This window comes from Nicrophorus vespilloides, unplaced genomic scaffold, assembly GCF_001412225.1.
Source record: "Nicrophorus vespilloides isolate i.1.1-1 unplaced genomic scaffold, Nicve_v1.0, whole genome shotgun sequence".
Lineage (NCBI taxonomy): Eukaryota > Metazoa > Arthropoda > Insecta > Coleoptera > Silphidae > Nicrophorus > Nicrophorus vespilloides.
The window spans coordinates 7331-24099 of record NW_017095995.1 but is presented as its reverse complement, the minus strand read 5'-3'; the positions used below and the strand labels follow the sequence as shown (position 1 = coordinate 24099).

Genomic DNA, 16769 nt, shown 5'->3' with positions numbered 1-16769 from the left:
TTATTATAAATAACAATACTATGTATATATTGTATGCAAATATATACATATATGTGTATATCAATATACATGTACACACACACGCACACACATATATATATATATATATTCTCATTCTCGTGTAGTGTAGTAGTTATACATTTATATTTCCGATTATGATTTTCATGTACATATTATCCCCACGCAAGTCGCCCGCCCTTTCTTTTTCTTCTTCTTCTTCGCCCAATAATTATATATTAACTCAAACATCTACCGCCACACACACACACACATACATCGTCGTCATCATTCTTATTCTTTTCACATATAATCGTTTTTTTCAGTCGGAGCAAGCCGCGCGTATTTCTCTTTGCTATTTTCATTACCATGGAAACTTATGATATAACATACAAAATGGCATCGAAAAGAATTGAATTGAAAAAAAAAAACAAAAACAAAAGAAAGAAGAAAAATGAAGAAGAGCAACGCATTCCGAACGAGTACGACTCATCATTATCTTTTCAAGTATATTAATATGAAATATACATATATATATATATAATGTAGCACTAGCTTCTTCGTTTCGTCTTCTTCAAAACACTGTTAGTACTTTTTCCTCATCGTCGATAATCACCTAATTATATATATGTAAATGTATGTATGTGTGTGTGTGTAGATATATATAAATAGATTGATTAGAGATAGTCTTTATACAATGTTTCTCGTAAATAATAATAATAATAGTAATAATAATACAGTAATATTATAAAACAACAATCACGCACGCATATCGAACGTGAACACCTAACCAAAACAAAAACAAAAAGGACGAAACGAAAATAATGGCACTTTATATATATATATATAAATATAAATATGATTATGCTGTGGAGGCGTAGTTGAAACGACGTGTCATCACTGAAGCTAAGCGCACACACTCTTTATTACACGGAAAAGAAAAACGTTCTTTTTTATGGGGGGGTTGACGTGGTGGTGGTGTTGGTGGTGATGATGGTGGTACACGTACGTTGGGCGAAGAAAACTGGCGCGCCTCTCTTCTTTTCCACTCCATTCACACACACACACACACACATTTCATTTACATATATATGTGTGTGTGTGTGTATGTATACATGCAATATTAAATAGATACAAATATTATGCGAGTGGTGGCGCGAGCTTATTTAAGCAATCAGCCTAAGTCGAACACGGATGTCCTCTTTGGTACGCCCTCTCGTGACTCCGAACAAACAAAACAACCACCCACCGACCCACCATCATTCTTATATTTGTATATGTATATATATATATATATTCACACACACACACACACACATAAATATAGAACAAAAACAAAAAGAAAAGAAGGAAGCAAAATCATCCACTCATCATCATCATCGTCATTGTAAAAACGTAGTAATATAGTAGTTAGTAGTAGCAATTGTAGTAGAATTACATCACATTTCATATATATTTCTTATTCCCTCATCTCGCGCATCTATTTCAAAAATCTATATATGTATATATATATACTTTTAAAATCGCAACACACACACACACTCGCATACATTACTTGTAATATTTTTGTTTGTTTCCGTTACTATATATATATACTTGCATACATACACACGCACACCCACAAAGACACGTACACTTGGTTGCTTATATATATATATACATATACGCACACTTTGTTTTACTTCCTTCCTTAAATATGTGTATATACATATACACACACACATATATATATATATATATATATAGTTATATTCTTTCTCTCGCACGAATTATTATTTGTATATATATATATGTATGTATATATATATAATGTATTATTTGTTGATGCTGCTCTGCTGGTGCTGGGCTCCGTCGTCGCCGCCGACGATGATATTGATGATGATCATCACCATCGTCGTCGTCGTCATCGGAAGACTTTTTCTTCGTCGTCGTCGACGTCGCCGTGCCCAGATGGTCATCCTCTTCTACACCAAGTTGTATTCACGCAAGTTGGATTGCAGTATCGTGTCTTTGACGGCGGCGAAAACGAACTTTATGTTCTCGGTATCTGGAAAACATACGTACGAACACGAACGCACACACACAGAGAAAAGAGAAACGATCAGAGATTAAATTAAATTTCTTTCAACACTCGATTCATATAGAAAATGTAGGTGGATGAACGAACATGCAGCGAAGAAGACAGAAGACAGAGCAACAGATGAATGAAATACATTCCGAAAATGAGATGTTAATTGTATATGGAGAATCCAAATGATTAAAGAGTTAAATAAAGTTGCTAAAGCTAAGGGTACAATCCGGAGAGTACAAATCCGAACTGAAGAACAATAACGACTTAAGCTAAATTGAATTCCTTCAAGGCGGTCTGCATGATGGTATCCTTGACGGCGCAGAACACGAGCTTAATGTTCTCGGTATCTGCAGTGATAGCAGCAGCAGTCGACGACATGCAAGACATGCAAAATCAAAAATAACACCCATGTTAAAATAATTAAAAAGATAACAAGTTGAAACGTGCGGAAAACAAACAAAGAAGCAAACAAAATAAAAAAAAGCGAAAAGCTGCAAACTACGGTCAAGTGCACCAATTTAAATACTTTTAACTTTTGACTACCACCACACCTAACAAACTCTCTAATGATCATTGTATGTTTAATGTTTGAACGGATGGATGTATATTGTGTAATGTAATTTGCAATTTACCTGTGGCGCATGTGAAGTGTGAGTATATGATTTTTTCACTGTCGGGGTTTAAGTCTACAAACATCCTGAGGATGAATTCCCTAGCGGCGATCGCGTCTCTCTGAGGTCCTACAATAATCAAAAAAAAAAAACAGAAACGGTGTCCGTTTTTTACACGACTCTAGCCAAATACAAACAAGGATGGAACGAACGAATACAAAGTAATACAAGAGAGAGACAGCAATAATGGGAAAGTCCATCTGAAAATGAACTGCTGAGCAACTATTCAATGAGCGTTAAGTATTCTAGCGTTAAAGGATGATGATCAACTACTGCTCGATCATAATCGACTGTTTGGTTGGTATTCAGAACCTGTGGCGGTCGTGAAATGAGAGTAGCAGCTCCTCTCCGGGTCCGGATTCTCTCGAAGGTACACCTTACAGATGTACTCTTGGGCCAGCACGTTATTCTGCTTCGGTCCTTTTTACATCATCATCATCAGTAAACATTGTTAATTATTATTATAATGTTGTTGATGAGACAAAAGTGTAACAATATGTGGAACATATGAAAATATGAGAAGAGACTCACCGTCGTACTCCGGGAAATAGTCGACGAGATGCGAATACATGATCTTCTCCTCGAGCAAGTCTTTCTTGTTTAAAAATAAAATCACGGACGAATGTTGGAACCATGGATACGTGATGATAGTTTTAAACAATGCTTTGGATTCCTCCATGCGGTTCTGAAATGAAAACGGCACAAATCAGTCAGATGAATATGATGATGATGACGATGATGGTGATGATAATGATGAAATCGATCATGATTTGAAAGTAACGCACGCACCTCATTCTCGGATTCGAACAAGATTTGGTCGTACTCGCTCAGGGCGACGAGAAAGATGATGCTGGTGACATTCTCGAAGCAATGGATCCACTTTCTTCTTTCCGATCTTTGTCCGCCGACGTCTACCATCCTGCACGAACAAGAAAGAACCCGATGGTTGTAATAACATATTCATTTTGCTAGTGATGGGCGATGGGTTACCTAAATATGATAGAGTCCAGGTCGAAGGGATATTCTATGATACCCGTCGTGGGTGCTCGTGCTCGCAGGATGTCCTGTTCCGTTGGTAAATAGTCGCCGGCCCGTATTCTGTCAAGATCCGAAAGATAGCTGCAACCAGACACACACACACACATATCAGAAATGAAATTCATCTCTCGTAAAGTAAAGGCAAAGTGAAAACGCTTCTATTTTCCTTACTATTTTGCAGAATCGGTGAGTTGATATTCCCTTCTTCTGTCGTAGCATTCCTGTATACCGGAATCGTTCCACAGGTCCTGGATGGCATCCACGTACGGGGTTTCGAACGTCGTCACCGACTCAAAGTCGATGCCTCGGATCAGTTCGGCTTTCTCCTGCAATCGAACACGCACACACAAATCATATCCAATGGACATTGACTGAGCAAAGGAGGGTCGCCGCGCCCCAGGTTTCCGACCGCCGCTATACTACTACTACTACTATTACTTACAATGTTGCTCGTTTCAGCGTACTTGATCTTGAGCAGATCCATCGCCCGTATCATGCTCTGCATTGCCATGAATATATTCTGATAGACCAGCTTTATGAAGCCCCGCTTATCTTCGTCTGAGTAACCAGCGCCATGGATGATTCGCATCTGCTTGATAAACGTCGATTTTCCCGACTCTCCAGTTCCTTTTAACATACAAACATAATGCATAATTAGTATTAATACCTCAAATAAAGTAGTAGAGTAATAATATATTATTTAGATTGAAAAAGATATTCATATGAAATCGTGGATAATAATGAATTGTTTATTGATAACGACGACGTATAGTAAAGATAAAGCTTATCGAATCCGCGGTCACCACCAACCAATTTACAGGGAACGACGAAAAATCCTGCACACACACACATACGTTCATAGATTGCTGCAAAATTGCTCGAAATGAAAATACACTCAATGCCATGGAAACGATAATTATTAACATCATCTCCTAGGTAACTATAATACACAGCAGCAGTAACAGGATACCAAACAGACTTGGAATGTGAAATAGTCTTAAAAGGGGGGGTTGGGGTCACGGACAAATTGATGACAGACGGAACAGTATGTTTTTCTACACATCCTTTAAATGTTTGTAAGTCGCGGACCAAAAAGTTGGAGAAACACTGAGCTAGACCATAGCACAGTTGAACGCAGTTATCGTCGCAGTCTAGCGAAAGGCTACAAATACACATGTATTTGCTCGTAGGCGAGAAAGATAACCGAAATCAAACGTGGCAGCAGCAACCGTCGACGACTCGTTTTTTTTTTATCGCTAAATCAAATTGGCACTACACCCACAATTATTAAATATCATGAAAATAGCCTACTATTACATCTATACCCATTACTTCTTCTTGCAATGATTGCTTAATAGTTGATTATTTATATTAAATAAAATAACAGTGAACTGGGGAAATCTAAGTGATCGCATGATATGTCATGAGTCACGACCCCCTCACCCTACTCACCCTTTTTTCTTTTTTGAATTATGTTTTGAGACATGCAACTTTCAATTACATAGACTACCCTTCTCCTCCCATTTGGGATATTTATTATTATTTTCAATATTAATATTATCACCATTATACATACATAAATATTGGTGGAGCATCAAAGTTAATCGAATCATGAACCTTGTGCAGGATTTAAAAGGATAAATGGAATTATGTAAGGGAGCTAATTGGATTTGAAAGATATTTGGAGACATGGAGAAGCCATGCAAAAAGACTGAGGAGCAGAGAAGTATTATTTTGTATTTAAATTCAAATTCAAGGTGCAATTCATTACTGGTCAAAACACATACTCTAAAAGGGATATCATTCAATGTGTCATGTGTCACAACTGATTATTTAGTTAAGTTTATATATATATATATGTGATTCATGTACTATATATTAGTATATATATATGGCATTTGTGTAACAATTTTTGTTATAATTAACATAAACATTGAATGTTATCAGTTTAACACTATTGAAATATTTATACACACAAATGAAAGCAGTCATTACAAATAAATATAAACTTGTAGATTTTTATGTAATTTACACGCATACATACACACACACACACACATATCTTGGTTATCTGAAAGGCAAAAATATGTTATTGACGCATAGATAGGATGAGTTTTCTGTCAATATTATATTATAAATCCACCATTATAAACAGATAACGAATTTAGGTTAAAACCAAGATGATAGTTAAAGGTCAAACAAAATGTATGATATTTCCCTTGAAATCAGTTTACTTGCACATCGAACACATCCCATAGTTCCCATAAAATCAATTGAAACGTGAATTTCATTATTCCTTATGGAACACACACACACACATACTATCGATATCAATGAGCAAGCAGTTTGAGGGTGAGAGAGAGAGAGAGTTCATGAGTAGCGCAATGTTTCGTTGCATTTAGTTTTGTTTGCAATCTCAAATATCAAGTGGTACATGTGAACTGATTGTTGACCAATCCAAGGATGCGATTGTGACAGTTGCCAGGGGGAAGTGTGTTTTGTTATGTTATTTGTTGGTTTGTGTTATGTAAGATTATGTGTGTGTTTATTAATAATTTTGGTGATGGTGCTTACCGAGCAGGAGCAGCTTGAGTTCCCTCCGGGCATCTCTCTTGTCCCTTTTGAGCTGCTTCTCAATCTCCTGGTTGATGCGCTTCTGTTCCCTAACTTCATCTGATTGGCAACAGGACATGGTCATACTTTTGGTGGATGGACTTGGGGCTCGACGTCGCTCGCATCCACGCGGTCTCCAGAGTCAAAGGTAGGAGGAATGATGACAATAATGATGATGATGATGTCGATCGCGATTGCTGATGCGACGACGATCGGCGGCTGAGTCGCTTCTCTTTAGTAGGGTTAGGTGCACCTGTTTTCACGTACCGGAGTGGAGAGGAGAATCCAATTTGATCGGATTTGCTTTTACTTTTCTTTTCCTCTCTGCTGCCACAAAACTGGGATACGATTGATACGTGTCCTCTTCCTCCTACTACTACTGCTCCTGCTTCTCGTCCTCAGAGCAGCAGCGCTTGCTTGCGCCGGACGAACAACAACAGAGCGGCGGATCGACGGACAATAATAGCAAATCTCGACAATGACGATGATTTTGTAATGATGTGAATAACTTGTATTGCGAATACGATACGATGTTAATGATGATGATAATGATGAAGGTGATCGGCTGCTGCGCTTGATTTGGGGTTATTGGTGGCGACGAGGATCGCAGTGCACTCCGGTTGTCACTTGGGTGTGGTGCAGTTCAGTTTTGAACAGTAACATTCTCTCTCCTTTACAGTGGCTCCGTTTGCGCCGCACTTAATCCCATTACGTTAAGCGGATTCACCGAAAACGACGACTACGACGACGATAAATGAAACGAACGACTGCTGCTGCTGCTGCTACTGCTGTACGAATATGTCGACGACGAGGACGAGAACGACGACGACGACGACTGGGTGACAGAGGAGGAAGGATAAAGAGGTGGCGGCGGCGGCGGCGGCAGTGGAGGAGGAGTAGAAGAAGAAGAAGAAGCGCTACACAACACTCGCCGTTGTGTGTGCGTCTTTTTCGATTGCAGCGGTGTGCGGTGTACGAGCGAAGCCAATCCAATGCACATTCGAAACACCAGAGTCAAACAGGATTAGAGGGAAGGAAAGAAGACTTCAGCGCTTATTAGATCATTTTCCTTATTCACGCACACACACACACACACACCAAGGAGGGGACGACTTTTGCATACACTCACAATACACACACCTCTACACTATATATATATATGTGAGTGTATGTGTGTGTGTAAGAGCGCGCGAGCGCACCAGTCTCTTCTATGTGTATACGTATTATTTGACGTTCTCGTACGTGTGTGTGAGTGTGTCGTCTTTCGATACAAACGAATGTTGTTTGTTGGCTGTGCGTGTGCGTGTAAATATGTATATTAATATTTATTTATTTTTCTGTTTCGGTCAGCAGCACGCAACAATATATCTGTGGTGTTGCTTCCAGGATGGTGGAAAACGTAATTCAACAACGCTCTGATTTGACAGACCAGTTCGACAGTTCGTCGTCGATTTGATTGGTTGCAAAGTAGTGGTAGTAGTAGTAGTAGTAAGGTGAGGTCGCGATAGCCGCGGCGGACACCACTTTTCTTCTATCTACTTCTTCGTCCACACTTTTCTGAGTCCTCTACGATCGCACGCACACAAACACTCATGCACGCACAGACAGATGGACAAAACATACAGTTCTTCCTCCTTCCTCGATCGCTCTATCTCTTTTCCTCCACTCTCTCTTTCTCTCTCTCCCTCGTCACACGACAACCGCGAACGTCTCTCTGCGAACGTATGCGTAGTAGTATTCCGGTTTCTATTGAAACTACACTATTCTATATAGAGTACGACAGCAACCGCCTATTTGTCAATATGGCGCTGCTGCTGCTGGCTGCTGCCGGCCGACGATGCGTCGTGACCTGACGCGCACCACTTCTGAACGAGGCGCCATCTTTCCGTCGCATTTTGCCGCTCATTTTCGAAATACTACTACCTCCTCCTTTTACAATTTAATTACAACAACTTAATTACTTATCTAACTTACTTTCAATATTCAATTTGTAATTGAAAAATCATAATAATACTTATCAGTGCAGGAAACGGATGTTCGAGTGTGACGATATAGGCAACTTCATGCGCACCATGATATGTAATCAAATTGATTTTATAAGTGGGGAAACCCATGACCATGTTACTACGACCAGCATGCCTGCTTTGAATCAACGTAAACTTGTGTTTGGTCAAGATCTGAATGCACGTAGCAATATCATATTTAGCATGTTGTAATGCAGGATTCAAGAGAGAGACGCGCGTTGCGTAACTGCTTAGCCACACCCATCCGAAGAAGACATTGATGATAACATTTCGCTTATATATATATAAACAAACAATTTAAACCGATGTCGTATCGAATCAAGGAATATTAAAAGGTCAACAGATATGTCTTTAATAATACTTATAATGAACTAACACTTACAAGTACAAATAATGAAGAAAAGAAGAAAAAAAAAAACAAACAAAAAGACGACCGACAACCCCGCCGCGAATACAGGAAAAAGAAAATAGTTGAATTTAAAGAAAAATATGACGAAGAAATGGTGGTGGAAGAGTACATCGCGTCTCTTTTAAAAGAACAACAGTTTGAAAGGAGGAATCGCGTAGGTGTAGAAACACTCATTTTCTTCTTGTTTCACTTTGTTTACACAACCGGAAATTAATTAAATTAGAAATTCACGCAGGAAGTTTATATATATATATATGAATGTAAATGAAAAACAAGGAAAGAGAATAACAGAAAAACGAAGGCATTTTGATTTCGATTCAATTATTTTTGTAAGTGTGTGTGTGTGTGTACGTGGTGGTGAGGGTGTGGATAGATAAGCTTTGTTGTTGTTGATGATGATGGAGGGGAGGGGATGGGGTCGAGGATAAGGGTTGGTTTTCTGGGTCTGGGGATTTTTCGGAAATAAATCAAAAACAAAATAAAAAGAAATAGTAAGTAAGTAGTTCTAAACATTGAATTTAAAAAATAATAATAATAATAAATGTAAAACATTGACCTTAGCTTATTCAGAGAGATCATTATTAGTAATTACAATTATAATTAATAAGCTAAACTTAAACAATATAGTAGAGGATGTAAAGTCCCTCGATAGGAACAAGCTGTGGTCGTTTATATCACAATTCTGTTATCTTTAAACTTTGTTTGAGTGGGACAGTGAGTTTTCATCTTCTTCTTCTCCTCCTCCTCCTCCTTCTTTCTCGCTCTCTCGCTCTCTTTCTCACAAATAAACAACAAACAAAAAAAAAACACAAACACAAACAAAACGAACAAAAAAAAAATAATAATATTAAAACAATAATTACACACACATACATACATACTTACATACACAACATACAAACTCCCTCTCTCTCTCCCTCTCTCGTAATAATCATTAAATATATATACATACACATATATATGCACAATACTTCGTGTTGGTTTGTTTGCTTGTCCAGAAGACAAAAGATTTAGAAACACAGAATCATCATTACATAGCAACAGCAAACGAAACAATTGATGACAACAAAATGTGTGTGTGTGTGGTTAGATTATGATAAAAGGAGAAGCGGTAGAGAGGACAATTTCATGTTTTTGTTGTTTTTTCGTTGGAAAACGTGTTTCATTCAATGATCGCGCGTTCGTTTCTATATATAAAACAAAAATAATACAAACAATAATAATAATAATCAATCAATTAAATCAATCGCCTTATCAAAAGATTTTTCTTGCACTTTTGCATGTAATATTTTTTCTTTTTTCTTCATTCTTCCTCTGGTTTCTTTTTTTTTTTGTTTTATTTATACAAATCGTTACTTAAAAAATACATCTATACACAATTTCAATTACTTCTTCCCTTCCCTCCTCTTTGGAACTCATTCATCTCTTCATCTTCTTATTTATGTTATAAAGGTATGCATCGCACCCCCGGATAATCTAGAAATACAGCAGGAGGCGGTGACAGAATAGAAACAACAAAAGATGATTCGGTGTTTTGGTTCTATGCACACACGCACTCTCACTCTCTCTCTCTCTCTCTTTCTATCCTTTTCATCCCTCCTTTCACACGCATACATACAATTACTTTCTCACCCTATCTATCATCATCAACATCATCATCATCTCATTATATATATAAATATATACAAAATAACAAAACATTTAAGTAGTGTGTCTGTACGACTTCAATTACTTTTCATCCATATATATATACAAGTGTGTGTGTGTGAGTGTGTGTGCGGTAAGCTACTGTTTAGTATTTATTTAAATTTTTGGTATACATGGAGGCTTGTTTGGATAATGTAGCAGAATATAGAGTGGAGATCTCAGCTCTCTTATTTTGTGTTGTTCAATTTGTTTATATTTGCTTTTACTTTTCTTCTAAAAAATTAGAAAATCGGTTAAGTAGTTGGCATCATCATTATCATCTTACTTCATCTCTCTCTCTCTCTCTCTCTGTGTGTGTGTACTTTCGTCACTAGTATTTCTTCACTCGCACAGCGGCAAAAACACAAACTGCAAGATATTAATTATACAAATAACGAAATACACTCACACACACACACACACACACACACACACAGCCGCACGCAAAAGAAAATAAATGAAACGTAATAATTAATATATATATATTACTAACGTAACCTCGGAAAGTTAAAAAATAAAATCACTTCTTTCCAAGTGTCTGTCTCTCACTATCTTTTACTCGTTTCAATTATTATTATTTTGTTTTAACTTTAATTCTCTTCTCTTTCATTCGCACACATGTCCTCTTTCATTCATTCTAGGTATGAACACATTTAAGCACAGTCTCTGGCACTATTTTAATTTTATCATTATTATTATTATTTTGTTTTCTTTTTCGCTTTCCATTTCATTCTCTTTCTTTTTCCTCCAAATGCGTTAGGTCTCATCTCATCGGGTTATTTCGGACCGCGATCAAAGTAAACGCACTTGCTGCTGCTGCTGCTGGTGCTATCCGATGATCATCGTCATCATCGGTTTCTTCTTCGTCGTCTGCCACCGCGGAATCGAGGGGAGTTGTGATCCCGTCCATACAAGAACTGTGCAAGAAGATGCAAGGAAAACACGTTGCTTCTATTACGCTGTCCGTCTGTTGTACTAATAATAGTAGTAGTAGTAGTATGTTGTATTGTATATTTTGTTGACTGTTTGTTTGATTGATTGATGATGTTTGTTGGTTTCTTTTGGTTTATGTTTTTTTTTGTTTGTTTGTTTGTTTGTAAGATTGTTTATAATGTCTGTTCCGTCTGTTTGTTTGCTGTTGTCGCTGTCGTTGCTGCTGCTGCTGCTGCTGTTTATGCTATATGCAGTAGCTACGGGCTTCAGCTCTGTTTCACTCGCTTACGTGGTGGTCCGATTGGCGGGATTTGTTGTGTTGCGAGAGCACGAAACGCTTCGGCGATGAGGTGCGGGTGCGTCTGAATCATGGACTTCCAACCGGGCGTATCCATCACATCCGTCGCGTGTCTGCAAAATAATACGAATGTGAGTTTGTTTGTTTGTTTTTTTGATTGAAAAATCAAACACTTACGTATTTATGAAATCGATTGCCTGAGCCTTGAGTTGATCGGCGCTATGCAGGTCTGCCAGGATAAGGATGTCAGCAGCGTTCTCTATCGATAAATTTGTACATAACGCCTCCTCGCACATCACTTTTAATCTTTCCAATGCGTACTGCAACAAGAAGAGAGAAAATATAAATAACAAAAATAAAAGGAAACAAACAGAGAAGGTGTGGTGGATGCGCCGGGCGACGAATGCACGATCTGTTAAAAATATAATATGCTATTCGACGTACTTTGTCCGCAGCCGCGAGAAGATCATCGGCCATCTTCTCCAGATTCGACGCCTTCCCCGTGTATATGAAGCGCAGCATTTCCCGCAACACCTCGTGGTCCACGTCAGTTATGTCCACCCGATTGTGCTTTCGCTCCTCCATCTCGTGCTCGAACATCGCTTGGAAAACGGGACTTCTTGCTGTGTGCGAAATGAAGAATATAAGTATTAAGATTCTGATCAACATCATTATCATTATCTATCGTCATGATGACGATGATGTATGATGAGTATTAAAAGTTTACCTGCTAAAATTGACTTGTGTGCTTGGAATTCCCTACCAGATACCGATAGCGTAACATCACTAAATTTTTGGTTTTCGAAGAGCAGTCCCAGATCGTCGGACAATCGACACTCGGGCACCTTGAACTGCACCGTGTTCGACTGACCCGAAATATTCACACTGTCTGCCACAACGCTCACCTGCAAATTATAAGAAAAAAACGTTTAAAAAAAATTTAGTAGCGTTTGACGACACTTCGTTTCTCTCTCAACTCCGCTAAATTGATTACTCGATAATTGATCGAAATAATTCGCTCTCCGAACGTGCATATAACCGTTATGTGCGCCGATTTATTTATTATTTTTAACAGTGTTTTACAATTTGGTCAAGACTTGAAGCAATCATCGATAGTGAACAATGTAATTAGATAGTAGACATACATTTTTTTTCTGATCATTCTACTATTTCCATCAAGGTGTAGAGATGGAATTCGAAATACACGACATGTTGATGATGTGTATTCGAGACAGCCCTCACGGTCAATGATTTTGCCGCAATTATTTCGTCAATGCTAATGCAAAGGGAGCAAAGGCAAAGCAAATGTCTGGGGAGTCCGTCTCACCGAGTTGACGACGATGCGATGATGCTTATGTAATATTGTAATGATGATGATGATCTCGTCTGAGGTCAAATACGTATGTGTAAATTGATGATGGTATTTACTTACTTCACAAAAAATGGTAAGCTTGTCGTCCGGCAGAAGACCGTTGGCCTCGTCCAGAAGGAAATCTCTTCGAATGAACTTCTTGAAACCCCAGTCCTTGCCCTGCACGAACCGATAGGCCCTCTGGCTCTCCATCGCCTTTGTTTCTTCGCGTTTCGCGTTTAATATACTAAATTTGAACTTTGCGCGCACCTCACTCTTATTACACGACACCAACAACAAGTACAACGATAAATAGTCCTTACTCTCCTCGTCCAGTCCTTTTGGATTCACCCGCAAACACCTGAAACACATTAAAAACAAATATTAACAGTGGCAAACTGAGAATGAACGAACATACATTCCATCAAAACGGAAGCAAGATAGATAAATGGATAATGCCAAGGCGACTTGCAATTTAAATAAATCAACTTTTCACTATTATTATTAACGATCAATACTACTCTGAAGAATATGTACGATATCTCTGATGAACAAGACAGACATAATTTAAGAAGTGATAAACAGAGAGAGAGATCCAGTTTCCATTGAGCCTTGTCTCTTTGTTGTTGTTGTTGTCGTCGTCGTCATATAAGCGCCACTCTCGACTGGTTCGTTCTTAGTGAAAAAGGTCATTATTACTATAGTACTATAAACGTTTTACCGCTCAAGGTAAATACTTTTATATTGCTGGTGCTGTTGCTGCTGCTGCTGCTGATGTTACATAAATAATACTTTTGCGAAAGTTTTCGGAAGACAGATTCCAGACAAAACCAGAGACTCGAACAAGGGCACCATGTGTATACTATGTATACAAGTACACATCATTTCATTATTTTTTTGTCGCTGCTGTTGTTTGTTGTTCTGCTTAGCTTGTATTATTAATGAATATTAAATTATTTGTTGGGCGCAACCTTCAGAACCAACCAAGGTTGCTTGGTCCGACTGAGATAGATAGAAAAAGAGACGAACACTCGTTTAAAGTAAAAATACTACATACACACACACATACTTTACTGAACGAACGATTCTAATCGATAAAGCTAAGGCCTAAAGGAATACAATCAATTATTGCCCATTGTCGACTGTGTGTGTGTGTGTGCATTCGGCTCATTTCACGTAATAAGCTTGATGGAAAAGATTTAGATAATTCAATCAATTCATAGCATGCAAACGAAATACACGACGAAGCAATACGTCCATCGACTACTACAACTCTTTTCTCCTATACGTTACGTATTCTAAATTAGTGAATTGATCAATCGCAGCGTGTGAGAAAGAGAGAATTACCATTCCTCCGCATAGCCTATATTTCGACAGAGAGGTGCGAAATGGACTGTACAAATACGAAACTGTATATATAGATATATATATACATGTAAGTCTTGGTCTTGTAGAAAGTTTCGCGTCGCGCGAATATTCATAACTTCATTTTTTGTGGGGCAGATCTGGCCGAAAGGAACATAAGTTTAAAAAAAAAACAGAACAAAGGTGCGCGAGCATCGAAGTCGAAGAGATGCAGATAGAAATTCGCGATTTATGCACGAAATCTTATAACGTACATTATTATTATTATTACATACACCAAGAATAAGGTTGCTAAATGTGCGTGCGTGCATGCTTACGGGTGAAAGTGAAAGCGAAAATTAAATATCCAAAAAATATTGGGAACGAATTATTAGCAATTTTTAAAACATTTACTGCAATCGTAGTAATAAAAGGATTGCCTCATTAAACCTATCGAATATTAGATGGCCCGTAAATATGTGGGACAGAGTGAAGCCAGCCAGAGTAGACGCAGATGATACAATCGAAGAGTACACAACACGCAGTCTAGTGACCTGAATGCGAACACCCACCAGATATAATGTAGCTGCTGCTACCCACACTCGAGAAAATTGAGAGACTCCTCTCTTACAAAAAAAAAAAGCAACAACCTCTACTTGCTCTACACTTTGCAGATGGAAGAAGAAACGTGCAAAGTTATTGAATTTTTCGATATGCAGAGGAGTTGCGTAATTCGAATGTCAGCAGGAATTGATTCGCCCGCGTGCCTACAAAAATGTGTCTGTGCAGATAATTTCATTATCACGTGTACATTTATTTGGCCTATCTGTACGTTAAGGCGAACGTTAATGCACATATCACCAAGGCAACAACACAACAGCATTTTACACTAATGACGATTGAAGTAGTTACATGCGCGCGTGCAATATGTTTTTTGTTTGTTTTTGTAACACGTACCATTTGAGTTTGTCATTGGCGCCAGCGGAGAACGTCGAAGATTTTAGCACCTCTCCCATCTCTTCCCGGCAAAAACTGAAGTTGTTTATGGTCCACATATAACTGAACTTGACTACTTTAACCTGAAAAGAATAAGAAAATAATGTATTAATTAATATATAAAAAAAGAAGCAAATGTGATGAGAGGAGAGAAAAAATGATAGGTACGGAACGGAAGGTGGTGGCGGCGGCGGCGGCGGCGGGGTTGATCCGGGCACAATCGACTGCGTAGCAGCAACCTCCGCGTCGAGGGAAGAGAAGAACCCGCAGCATCTTCGCCAAAATGCGATACATCTCTCTCTTCAGACTGACGTAACAACAACGATAACAACAACCGACGCAAACAATAACGTTGACAACGGGTGAGTATAATTAACAAAAGAAAAACAAAAAAAATTGGGAAATCGAAAGTGCTACCAACCGATTATTTTTTACATCATCTTCATCATCATCATCGTCGTTGTTGTTGTCATCCAGACTGAAATTGGGGAAATTTGCATACGTCCACAGAGGAGACACCTCGGTGTACGCATTTGTACGGAGGGAATTCTCTAGTCAAGAACAAAAGACGCACGAGTGGAGAGGATCCGTTTCCGTATTCGTCCGTATTTATCTCCATCTACTTTACATCTGACTGCACGTGAGTTGAGCTCTTCTTTCGCTTCTTTTCTTCACTCTTTCTAATTTTATTTCGCCCGAGAAGTAATCTACCCTCTGACACATTTTGAAAAGTTTTATTTGAAAGTTTCGAAGGCGCGCTCGGACGCAACCAATCCAGCACATGTGTTTACCGGATTGCCATTGTCGGCATAAAATCAGGATGTCGTAAGTTTGTAATTAGAAACTTTGTGTAATTTAATAATCTATGAAGTGCAGATTGCGATTTTTGTTTGTTTTTTTAAATGTATTACATTTGCAGATGCGATGAAGGATGGTGATTAAAATATCGAAGGACGAGCTAGACGTCTTACATCCTCGTGGACGTGCGCATGTTCTGCCTACATTAACCTTTTTGAAATTGCGAATATGTAAAGTAATTTCTACATTGCAAGATACATTTCTCGAATGCGCAACACGGACAATTGGGTCAGTTCAGAATCGCCTAATTAAGAAAATAGTAAGCAAGAGGCGATGTCACTAATAATAGTAATAGTAGTAGGAAAGGAATGATAATAGTTAATATGAAGCGAGATATCGTAGTCGTCGTCTGTTTTAGCAGTATAGCAAGCAAGCCAGCAAGCAAGCAATCGTATTGAAATTCAAAATGTGACCTTAACACACTAATCAATTGTTCTATTTGCATATTCGAATCGAATGAGAAATACGAAAAAGAAAAAA

At 38.3% G+C, this 16769-nt stretch overlaps 2 protein-coding genes and 1 long non-coding RNA gene across 5 annotated transcripts in view; 1 reads left to right on the top strand and 2 right to left on the bottom strand.

The window, feature by feature from the left end:
- Window positions 1–1961: 1961 nt before the first annotated feature.
- Window positions 1962–8310, bottom strand: LOC108569092 (guanine nucleotide-binding protein G(q) subunit alpha). Of its 3 annotated transcripts, none has more exons than XM_017930501.1 (8): window positions 6352–6475; window positions 4220–4404; window positions 3949–4103; window positions 3730–3858; window positions 3529–3658; window positions 3271–3424; window positions 2701–2808; window positions 1962–2044 (listed from the first exon to the last, which is right to left on the bottom strand). In XM_017930501.1, exons 1-8 carry the CDS (start codon window positions 6473–6475, stop codon window positions 1962–1964), a joined length of 1068 nt encoding a protein of 355 aa, XP_017785990.1. The 3 variants fall into 3 exon arrangements, with proteins under 3 accessions (XP_017785990.1, XP_017785992.1, XP_017785991.1); XM_017930503.1 differs by lacking the exons at window positions 1962–2044; window positions 2701–2808 and adding exons at window positions 2333–2415; window positions 3052–3159 and having other exon boundaries at window positions 6352–8310; XM_017930502.1 differs by lacking the exon at window positions 1962–2044 and adding an exon at window positions 2333–2415 and having other exon boundaries at window positions 6352–8301.
- Window positions 8311–11133: 2823 nt separating this feature from the next.
- Window positions 11134–16769, bottom strand: part of LOC108569091 (protein roadkill) — a gene marked incomplete at its 5' end in the record, with an annotated part of 6965 nt that continues 1329 nt past the window's right edge. Inside the window, 6 exon segments of the mRNA XM_017930499.1 lie at window positions 11134–11853; window positions 11918–12060; window positions 12185–12363; window positions 12468–12645; window positions 13173–13452; window positions 15393–15514. Coding sequence (XP_017785988.1) covers window positions 11709–11853; window positions 11918–12060; window positions 12185–12363; window positions 12468–12645; window positions 13173–13452; window positions 15393–15514 — 1047 coding nt within the window. The 3' untranslated portion in view covers window positions 11134–11708.
- The window catches only part of LOC108569093, a 1661-nt gene continuing 817 nt past the window's right edge, over window positions 15926–16769 (top strand). Inside the window, exons 1-2 of the long non-coding RNA XR_001891320.1 lie at window positions 15926–16256; window positions 16351–16548. This is a non-coding gene — a long non-coding RNA (uncharacterized LOC108569093). The remainder of the gene's footprint in view (window positions 16257–16350; window positions 16549–16769) is intronic.

Excerpts from the sequence above, each read along its gene's own strand:
- LOC108569092 (XM_017930503.1), bottom strand. The coding sequence starts at position 6,475 with ATGACCATGTCCTGTTGCCAATCAGATGAAGTTAGGGAACAGAAGCGC. Across the intron at positions 4,405-6,351 it reads ACTCAAGCTGCTCCTGCTCG|GAACTGGAGAGTCGGGAAAA; the intron begins GTAAGCACCATC and ends GTATGTTAAAAG. Across the intron at positions 3,425-3,528 it reads TGTTCGAATCCGAGAATGAG|AACCGCATGGAGGAATCCAA; the intron begins GTGCGTGCGTTA and ends TTTTCATTTCAG.